Source organism: Mustelus asterias, chromosome 11 (assembly GCF_964213995.1).
Source record: "Mustelus asterias chromosome 11, sMusAst1.hap1.1, whole genome shotgun sequence".
Classification (NCBI taxonomy): Eukaryota; Metazoa; Chordata; class Chondrichthyes; order Carcharhiniformes; family Triakidae; genus Mustelus; species Mustelus asterias.
Window position 1 is genome coordinate 87451589 of NC_135811.1, and position 10969 is coordinate 87462557.

A 10969-nucleotide genomic window follows, 5' to 3' on the forward strand; every position below is an offset into this window, starting at 1 on the left:
TTCCCACGGATGATTGGAAAATGATCATTGCATTGCTGCAGCCTGTAGCTGGCTTTGGAAGCATTTGACTTTGATTTTGATTTGATTTATTATTGTCACATGTATTAGTATACAGTGACCTCTACAAGCGCTATCCTTTCATATGGTCCCCCCGGTAAAATGTCATTCTTTTTTGCCCTTGGAAAATCCCCTGTTCCACCTGATTTTTACAAGTGTCATTACCAATTGAAACGGAGGTTAAACAGTGGTCTGATCTCCCCACCCCCCGCCACCCCCGGACTGGTGATGTTTCAAGAGTTGGCGCAATTGTTGTAGTTATTGAAATGGTCATTACAGCGAGCGTAGCCATCGATTAACAACCACGGTCCCAATGACAGGGATATCGGTGTTTAACGCGCTTGCCTCCTCGCAATCTGCTAAATTCTGCAATGTTCTTCCCCTGTCTTTAATCGCGGGCTTTGAGTTTTAGCGACTGATCACCACGGCGTATATTTTGCAACATGACACAGGCGTTCCCCTCAATGGCAATGCAGAGACCACTTTTCGGATTTCGTCATGTCATTTTAATTACTACCTAAGATATTTCCTAATGCCTGTTACTCAGCCTTATTTATTGCTCGCGCCATTATGTACACAAGTGGAGAAAAATAACCCTGACTCAGTGTTGTGGCAAATGGCACGGGTTTACTCCCAATGTGCAGTTAGGCACTGGGGCGCTTGTATGTTTGAACAAACGGTACGGGTGCCCACGTTAAGAACATTGAGGAGACTAACTGTCCACCTTTATACATAGGTGTGCAAATCAGTGCAACTATATCCAGAATTGTGTAAAATGAACCACCCACAGATCTGTTGATAATGCATTGTCCAAAGCTTGCATAAGAAATAAATCCGCAATATTATAACGTGTTAAAAAGATGTACCCTACTGGCATTGAAAGCAATGCCATTCATTTCCCCGCGTGTACAATTATTCACATTCTCTGCTTTCCCCATCGACGTCGAACCGTAAGCATTAAGAATATTTAGGAGAAAAACGCATTTGTTATCAGTTGCGACCGTTGGGGCCGTAAGATCCACATGGATTCACACCTCAACCGATGAACTAGTTGGCTGCGCCCGCTTTAAGTTATAACCCGAGGCTACAGAAATCTAATTTCCAAAATGAATGTTAGTTTGTGGCAGTAGACTGGACAGGACAGAGGGAGGAATGGACTAGTAACGTTTATCAATGGGAAATCTTTTCCTTTCCAAACTTGCTTCCAAACCTATACCCCCGCCCCCCCTCCCCCACCTCCCTCCCCCCCCCCCCCCCCCATTCACACTCCCCCACCCGGTGTACAGGTCCTTCACATTGTACATGCCGGGCTGTACTGGAGTCGGGAGGAGTTGAGTTCGGTAAGAACAGGGTTAATCGAGGCAGCTCTTGTTGCAGTCAGCCTGGCAATTGCAACAGCTTTGATGCACTTGCTGGTATGTGAGCTTTAGCACGATATTAACCCCAGGCGATGGAGCAGTTTTTTTCTGGCAGTCGTGCCTAATAAAATCCTGCTCCACGCAACTCAGTGTCTCCAGAATGTCTGCCTGGCTGTCGCCTACAGAGCTTTTGCACGCAGCCCTCAAACCAAACTGCCTTTAATAGCAGGAGATGGGTGTATGCTTAACTATTTACTGTCCACACGCTGCCCTTGTGTGGAGTTCTTATTTGTGTTTTAATATTTCGCCCTATTCCGGCATTTCACCCAACCCTTTCTGAGGAAATGTGTATCGGTGAACTCCCCCCTCCTACATCTCTCTACGGAATCCCTTCAATCGCAGTGAAATGCCCAGTGTTCCACTGGGTCGCCATCATGCTTGACTTTCACAGTGTGGGAATGGGAAATAAATGTCCAAGCTGCACGCTGATTAAAATGCAAAGTCTCGTGGAAATATTAGTGTCTGATTGTCTTATCGTGATTTTTATAGATTAGTCTCAAGAACATTAGTGTCCAAAGAATAAAGAGTCTAGCCCCGAATAAGCCATCTTGTTAAACAGATTTCAAGTAGTGGGATGATGACCTTTTTTTATTAACATTATACTCAAGAACATCGTCAAACAAGCATTTAAAAGATTCGTTACAAAACAGAAGGTGAGTTACAACAGATGTTGGTACTTCTTTGGATGTTCTTTACAAACCAAATCATTGCAATGACATTTTGATGTACTTGAGGAATTCCTCCCAGTGTTACATATATTCTTAAAAATTACCCGCAAGGATTTTTTTCTTAATTAATATTTTACAATTGACGTGTAAAATTTTATATACACTTTTTTTGTTAGAAAAAAAGATACCCTGACAAGAGCATCATAAATAGAGTTCCTGCTATTTGTCGAGACAGTTTGTGTTCCATCGCATTGTCGATTGCAAACTGAATTCCTATTTTTTTACAGTGGATACTGCACTTTTTAACCATATTGCATCGGACATAGTTCAATGGATACACTATTGTCCGCTACATCAAACAAACTGGCCGCTACACTCTAATAATATACAGGCAGTAATAATTTAACCACTCCAATAGATCAAAAAAAACTTAAATAATATAACAAAACAGGCGCACAGATGCAGAAGGTCGCTTGTCACTGAAGTTGGGAAGAAAGTTATAGCGGTTCAACGTGCAGTGGAGGTCTAACAACTGAACAGAGTTACAAAATATCCCAATTTTGTTCCTCATTTATACAGTTTTTGGTATTATGTACAAAACTGCTGTGTTTTTACAACAGAAAAGGATGGGGAGGGGGCGTGATGGGGGGAATGCTGATTCTTTTCCAGGCGATTTTATTTCGTATTCTACCCAGTCTCTTCTGCAGCGTGGGTGAAGAGTTTTATTCATTAATTTATTTATGGTTTTTTTACACCGCTGTGAAGAGCTTTGGGTTACTGCCCCCCTCCCCCCCACCCACTTTAAAAAGGAGCTATATAGATGCAAGTCGTTGTTGTCGTCGTTTCCCGAAACAGCGAAGAGATCAAGTTTGAAAGTCCTGAAGTAAAAATTAAAGAGTTAATAGACTGCGCCAGTACTCTGAGGTGGTGGCTGGTGCAGTGAGTTTGTTGCTGTTAAGTGGGAGCCCGAGGGGTGGGGTGGATACCAGTGATTGAAGTCCTCCAGGTAGCTCTGAGAGGAGTTATGCGGGGTTTGATGTTGGAGGGGGTTCCTGGTTGAACTGTGGCTCTCCCAGACGGCTGGAGAAGGGGGCGAATTGCACGCCATCGAGTCGCTGTTGTTGGGACTGTGTTCCATGGTCAGCTCTCCGTTCTTGTATAGCTTCTTAAACTTGGATCTTCTGTTCTGAAACCAGATTTTCACCTGAGCAGGTGGGGGGAAAAAGCCGATGAGTAAGACTTCATTGCCAAGTAGTGAAAACGTGATAAAGGAAGCATGCAAACATTTAGCAAAAGGTACCATTAAAAAAAAAATCACCCCTCTCTGAAATGTATAAATGCACCTATCACTGTGGGAACAATGTTACTGCTGTCCTTGTATGGTGCAGGGACGTCTAAAAGAAACGTCTACTATTTCAGTGGTCAATCTTTAGTACTTTCTATTTAATCCCTGTAATCTTTTAAAGTACTTAAAATTGAACTGGATGTTCTTTCACTCCCTGGATCATCTTCTGTTTTGAGTATTAATCCAATCTCCCCCACCCCGCCGCTCCCACTGTCCCATACACACACACCGAGGCAAAAAAAAGTGGACAACATATTGCTGAGATCTTTGTGATATTTCTGGTTGTAATATGTTCACGCCTATTGTCTCGATATCTCCTTTCCTGCGCGTTGGTGTCAGCAGATGCTTGCTAAATCCCTCTTCCTTATTGATTTATTCAATACTAATGCTTTTTTAAAACAGTTCTGTGTACATCTGATCATGAATTAGCCTCCCATGCTTTTCACTGACAGGATTTCACCTTTTTAACTTTTCTGCTGGCAGGATAATAATCGGTGAAAAGGCAACACACATCATGACCGGGATAAAACACGTAAAGTTACATAAAAAAATCTGTGACTGATTGTTTGAGCTGCAGTCTGGATTCTCCAGAACAAGGTATCACTGGGTCATCTAAGTATGGTCATCGGGATTGTGAGAAATGTTCGTAGAAACAAATATGGAGAGAAAGCTTGCATTCAAAATGCCGCATTATCACCAAAACATGTTTTTCAGCCAGTGTAGAGAGATAAAAGAGGAATGGCCTGTCTCAGCAGTAAGGCGGGCGTGGAGCTTAAATCACTATAGCGACTTATCGCACCCTCCCATGGCAAGCCTTAGCCCAAGGCTACATGGTGAGATGTGAAGGCAAGTGTGGGTGCACCGATACTACGAAGGAGTGTACCTGTGTTTGCGTAAGTCCCAGGGAAGCCGCCAGTTCTGCGCGCTCAGGTAACGCCAGATACTGAGCCTTCTGGAAGCGTTTCTGCAGAGCGGCCAGCTGGAAGCTGGAGTAGATAGTTCTGGGTTTGCGAATCTTTTTGGGTTTGCCGTTGACAATTCGCACCTCGGGCTCCGGTTCTTCTTTCACTGAAACTTAAGCAACACACACAAAATAAAAATCAAATGAAACACAGTCTAGGAATAGACTTCACACACACACAAATCACAGCAATTATAAGCAGAAAAATGTCTCCATTACACTTCAATTAAATGATGAATGCAGAATATACCAATGTACATCAATCCTGCAGGGTATGAGAATGCAACATTAATATTCGACTGATACAAAGGAAAGTGCCTTCTCAAGTTTGTATATTTGACATTCTGTGAGCCAATGATTTATTTCCTAATACAATTTACAAAAAAGTGAGAGGGAACTGTTAATCATTCGTATTGTTGATTATCAACACAGGATACAATCTCATCTGAATTTTGGAAATCCCTTTTCGCCTCTTCCACGCACTGTATCATCTTGGCTCTGAATGATTTTATAGGTATTTTTTTCTGGGTCGTGTGTGCCAACGAAGGATTAAAAGAAGCCCGCGCAGTGACAATTGCACAATGCCCCAACCAGGAAGCTGAGCTTCGGCATAACATTACAGAATGGTCTGACCAGTTTCACACTCCAACCTGGGTTCGTCCCTACAGCAGGAAGAAGTGCTGGGGATGAACACTCAACTACTACCCCCCACCCCCACCCCCCACCCCATGTCCACAAATGCATCGACACTCCCACAAGCCGGCAAGTTAGTGACGGGCCTGAAGCAAAAAGCAAGCTCGTTCCCCATCAATTGCTGAAACCAGTTTGCGGTCCTAACCCCTAACTCGAACCCTCCTCCACCATCCCCCCCCCCCCCCCCCCGCCCCCCACTCCTCCTCTAACCACCACTCAGTTTCTGGCCTCAGAGCCCCTGTTGGGTTCAAATGTCTCCATTAGTATGTCCGCCTCATTCCTATACACATTAGTACAACGTGCTTCCAGTAACTTGTATCATTGAGAAAAAAACAAATGAAAAGTAACCTTCAGTGAACTGTCTGCTTTGGCCGTAATAGTCTTAACTCCCTTAGAGATTGATAGCTTGCATTGGCCCTAATTTCCATCAATTTCCAAGTGATTTAAAAAAAGAAGGAGCAGCGCTCCGAAAGCTAATGGTATTTGCTACCAAATAAACCTGTTGGACTTTAACCTGGTGTTGTCAAAACTCTTACTGTGTTCACCCCAGTCCAACGCCGGCATCTCCACATTAAAAAAAGAACACAGCCCCTGTTAAATATACATTATGAGTTTCCCTTTCACAGGTGGTTTCAGGTTTTAGCTGTACTGCAGCTGGTTTTGCATCAACTGGTTCTCTGTGTCATTTCTTGTTTGATTTTGTCAAACGCAACTTTTTTGTTAACGATTCTTATTCTTCACCCCAAAACGCTTTGGTTACCTCAAGTGGTAAATTAAAATGGCAATGCAGTGTCCCCCCCACCCCCCCCCCGCCTCCACCCCCCCCCCCCCCACAAGCAAAATGCCGGAGGCGCTGTGGGTGAGTTTTGGGTGTCACCTTGCCTTGTTTGGCAGCACATTGGTTGGTAAAGTCAAACTGGCCAAGCTTTTATCAGCTTTGACAAAGGGTCACCTGGACTCGAAACATCAGCTCTTTTCTCTCCTTACAGATGCTGCCAGACCTGCTGAGATTTTCCAGCATTTTCTCTTTTGGTTTCAGATTCCAGCATCCACAGTAATTTGCTTTTACCCAAACACCCCATTCTGACACATGAATCTGTGTGCAGCCTCTCAGCTATGTCAAATCATCTAGCCCCTGAGCCGTCGCTTTAAGAAGGCTATGAAGGCAGGGGAGATACAAAGACTACATTGCAAACTCCCTCCGGCACTCACACAAGCGGCAAACCCTCCCCCTCTCACATCTCAAAACTCTCTCCTTCTCCAATCTTGCATTGATCGTGCAGTTGGCACTTCTGAGCACTCCGCCGGGATACCTTTCAAATTGTCCCCGCCTTTCAGACAGCGTCAAGAGCCCCTTCCTTACCTCTCTCGGCCGCTGACATTTGAGGATCCCGGTTGAAATGCCCATACTGACGGTACGAGTTGCTGTAAGCATATTCGGCCTTCTGCGAATAGGAGGCAGGGCCCGGGATATTGTTCAGGTTAAACTGATGATAGGGGTAGTGGTTCACGGGCTGAGAATAGGCTGAAGTCGGATAATAATCGTGCTGCGGGTGGCAGGACTGGGGGTTGTAGTACCCAATATCTGTAGCCGTCGATTCTGGCAGAGTAGGGGAATCCTTTGCAGCGTGACATCCCATGGAGCCCTGAATGTCGGTGAGGAGAGCGGGTAGCTTTTTCTCGTAAGTTCCACTCATTGTCCCGGACTTTTTCTTTACCAACGACAGCAACAACAACAACAAAAAAAGAACGATTTAATCTTTCAAACACAGAAGCACAGAGTTATGCACACATCATTGCGCGCCTGAGAGACGAGATCCTGACAGCAACTGCAACTCAAAGCAAACTGCTGTAACCTAACAAGCCCGGCGTGGTTAAGCCCCTAATTATATGGAACAGAAGGGTGGATACAGGAAGCCTATTGGTTGCAGAGATGTCGCCCAGAGAACCAGTCCAAGTTTTCAAGACTTCCCACGCTCATATTTGTGGAGCCAAGTCTATTATCACTCTTTCTCAGCTATTAAAAGTGTCTGCCTGTTCTTGTGTGTAGATCCTCACTCCAAACATTCCTTTTTCTAAGTTTTGGGAGGGGGGGGGGGTGCTTAAGGAACTTCAGCAGAATTCGCAACAAGTTCCGACTTGTGTTTCTCCCCCTCCCCAGGTTTGAAAACTCCAGTTTAATTTATTTTTTTTTTAAAAAACAGGGTGGTACCTACATGGGCGGGGCGGGTGGGGTGGGGGCTTTTCTTCCTCCACACCAAATCATGTTTTCCAAAAATAAATACTACCAAAAGAAATATATACTTAAATGTTACGAGTGATGGCCTGATTATTCGTGTTTGGAACACACACTTGATTGGGATCCATCGAAGAAACATTCTAATGTTTGGAAATAACTGGAACTTCACGTTATTTTTATTATCGAGTCGAAATCGGCCCTGGGACTGAATGCTGTTTTTAATTGATACAATTCATCCATCATTGTCATATAAATGTCTCAGCCATTTAGTGTATAATTCATAGATCATTTTTTAAAGCTTCTATATAAATGAATTATTATTCAATGTAATATTGCTAAGATATATTGGGGTTATTTGAAGCCACTGCAAAGCCACCTCCAGCAAATACAACCCAAGTGTTTTGGTTTCAGGGAGTTAGGTGTGGTCTAACCTGTGCTGCAAGTTTTCCCATGGTTTCAGACGCCGTAAGAGAGACAAACACGCACATAATGGTGTCTCCACCTATTTTTTTCTTTTGCAAAACACCCTTTCCACAGTGAGCCCGAACAGGCTGGAAAGCGTGGATAAGTAAAGTTATGTGTATGTGTGTGTGTGTGACTCACAGGTAACTCGCCCGCCGGCCAAATGGTGCTCTCCACCGTACTCAGCCCCGGCGCTGTGACAGCACCGAGTGGCGCCCATGGGGATGGGGCGGCGGTTCAAGATGACTCGCTGTTTACCTGATCCAGCAATCCAGCTGTGAGCTGAATCAATTCGACTCCCGTCGAGAAAAAAAAGCCCTTGTTTATAAGAGTCGACAAAAAAAGTATAAAACTCATACGAGTTTTATTTTCCCAAACTACCGAATGTTCAAATCAAGAGCCCCATCCCTTTTTTTTAGCAATGTAGCTGGCTCAACCTATCCGATAGCCTTTATTTTAACATAGGTTCTCCAAATGATTTCATACCCTTTTTATTTGACACCCTTCACATAGATCTTACTTTACACTGCATAGCAACCCTGCTCCTGTTAAATACGGTCAGGAGGAGGCATGTTTACCATCACTCTGTGATACTGCACTTAATCTTCTGGGCTTTCTATTCAAGACAGTGGAGGGATGAGAGGGTTAGGGAAATAAAGAGTACAACTCCTCGCGTCCAAAGTCCTCTGCACCCGTTATGTGGCTTTGCGAAGTTAGCTGTACTTAAACCCCCGAACTATTTCTCATCTGTAACCCTGTGCCGAGATCTATAATATATATATAATTAAATTCAAGGTAAACTGAACGGACTTGGTGTTCTCTATGGACCACGCTGCGATGAATTAACACATTAGTTAGAAAACACCGCAACAAAAAGTTAGTTAATATGGTTTCGGATCACGAAGTTCCCGAAGAACGTGCATTATTTTAATACTATCGCCTGAAGGTGCCCCGGCACAGAGATAATTTACCAGCTTATTTTATTGTTGCACGTGTGAGTTAGCTGATCATATTTCAAATGATGAAATGTATAAGGACATTTCTGATAGTAGGAGATTGAGTGGAGAAACACTCATTTTCAATCAGTAAACATTATTCGATGTGCAATGGTGCCACCTAGTGCTTCTTCCGTAGAGACTCGGCCAGCCCATAATTTGTGAAGTTTATCCTAGTTTATTAATAATCTTTCTGAAGGAAAGGTTCATTGCCAACAAACTTGCCACCGACGGTACGTTATTATCCAGCAGACACGGTGCCGTAAGTATCTTAACGATATTTCAATGGACCACTTTTTAAACTTGGTTGAAACTGGAAAAAGTTGGTGGCCTTTTGTCTGTTTTTTAATGTAACATGAAGTTCAGTGAGATGCGGAGGGGAGGTTTAAAATATCCCAGTTTATCCCGCAAATGCCCCTACAGGGGGCAGCTGAAGCTACTGTTATCAGGGCAAGAGGACAAGGTTCTTTCTAAGCTGAAACCAGTCAGACATGTCATGTACACGCGTTTGGTACATTTTTAAGAACGTGGGCGCCTGTTACATGTCGGTACATGGGCACGAGACAAGAGGTGATTGTGTTTTTTGAGGGTCACGCCCAGAATTGAACTATATTCGCAAGGATAGACTTTGATTTATAATGTCAACAAGGTTTGAGAACTCAACGGTTTGGATAAAGGCAAGAGACACTGCGGGTACTGGAATCTGAAACAAAAATAGAAAATAGAGCTGGCAGCTCTGACGAAGGGTCATCCAGACTCGTTGGCTCTATTCCCTCTCCACCGATGCTGTCAGACCTGCTGAGATTTTCCAGCACTTTCTTCTTTTGTTAACTGTTAGGGTGTTGCATGCTCATCGAGATGCCAAAATGGATAATTAGGACCAACTTTCATGAATCTGTATTACATTCGGAAAGAAAGGAGATTACTCGAAATAGGATTGTTAAGGTTTCCATTGTTAAGTGTTGCGCGAGAGACCTCTTCACACTTCCAAAAGCAATCTGACCTTCCTTCAGAAGCAAATTGTCTTGTAAATTTGAAATTAAGAAAAATAACCAGAAGAAGTCGGAAATAGTTAGCAGCAATTGTGGAGAGAGAGAGAAAAATAACAGAAAGGTATCAACCTGAACCGTTAACTCTGTTCCCCCCCCCCCCCCCCACAGGTACTACCTGGAATGGTGAATATCCCCAGCAATTTCTCTTTGTGTTTTAGGTACAGTTGCCATCAGAGCTGATATAAGTTTCACTGAGTGATTGCGACCTGTTGACATGGAAACAGGAAATAAAATTGGGAATGTCCAGTGGACCGGCCAGTATCCGAGGGGCGGGGAGGGGGGTGAGTGGCGGAGGCAGTTCAACATATCAGGCACCGACCCATTACCGGTGTTCTAGGAAACATGTAGGCGGGTCCACATTACATTTTGACAGGTTGTTCTGTCAGACAGCATTAAGTGGGGAGGGATACAAAAGCTAACTTTTCCGATCGATGGTCTTTCCTTCTGGCCAAAGGTCACCGACTTGAAACGTTAACCTTGAAGTTTATTCATTAGTAACAAGTAAGGCTTACATTAACATTGCAATGAAATTACTGTGAAATTCCCCTAGTCGCCACACTCCGCCGCCTGTTCAGGTCAATGCACCTAACCAGCATGTCTTTCAGATTGTGGGAGGAAACCCACGCAGACATGGGGAGAACATGCACCTAACCAGCATGTCTTTCAGATTGTGGGAGGAAACCCATGCAGACATGAGGAGAACATGCAAACTCCACACCGACAGTGACCCATGCCAGGAATTGAACCCGGGTCTCTGGCGCTGTGAGGCAGCAGTGCTAACCACTGTGCCACCATGCCATGCCACCCTGTTTCCCATTTCACCGGTACAGCCAGACCGGTTGAGAATTGCAAGCCTCTTATTATCTCACCTTTTCCAGCATCTGCAGGATTTTATCTTGTGTGAGATTTTTTTCCCCCTGTTGTTAATTGTAGACTTTTCGTATTCATTACTTTTTAAGAAAAAAAAATCTCTCCAGAGAAATTGTTCCGTTTTCTACATTTTAAAATTATAGGCCACTTATACTAAACATTTTATGCTGATTCAAAGCAGTTTGAGTATCCCATTGACATAAATAGTG

The 10969-nt window shown here is 43.9% G+C and overlaps 1 protein-coding gene across 1 annotated transcript; it reads right to left on the minus strand.

Annotated features, from left to right (window-relative positions):
• Positions 1–2038: 2038 nt before the first annotated feature.
• On the minus strand, positions 2039–7301 carry dlx3b (distal-less homeobox 3b). The gene is made up of 3 exons (XM_078223900.1): positions 6506–7301; positions 4372–4562; positions 2039–3347 (listed from the first exon to the last, which is right to left on the minus strand). The coding sequence occupies exons 1-3, from the start codon at positions 6837–6839 to the stop codon at positions 3042–3044; spliced, it is 831 nt and encodes a 276-aa protein (XP_078080026.1). The 5' UTR covers positions 6840–7301; the 3' UTR covers positions 2039–3041.
• Positions 7302–10969: the final 3668 nt, after the last annotated feature.

What these genes read in the sequence shown, in the direction of transcription:
- dlx3b (XM_078223900.1), bottom strand. Translation starts at nt 6,839, where the DNA reads ATGAGTGGAACTTACGAGAAAAAGCTACCCGCTCTCCTCACCGACATT. An exon ending in AATGTCAGCGGCCGAGAGAG is followed by an intron (nt 4,563 to 6,505) that starts GTAAGGAAGGGG and finishes GTGTTGCTTAAG; the next exon opens with TTTCAGTGAAAGAAGAACCG. An exon ending in TGGGACTTACGCAAACACAG is followed by an intron (nt 3,348 to 4,371) that starts GTACACTCCTTC and finishes CCACCTGCTCAG; the next exon opens with GTGAAAATCTGGTTTCAGAA.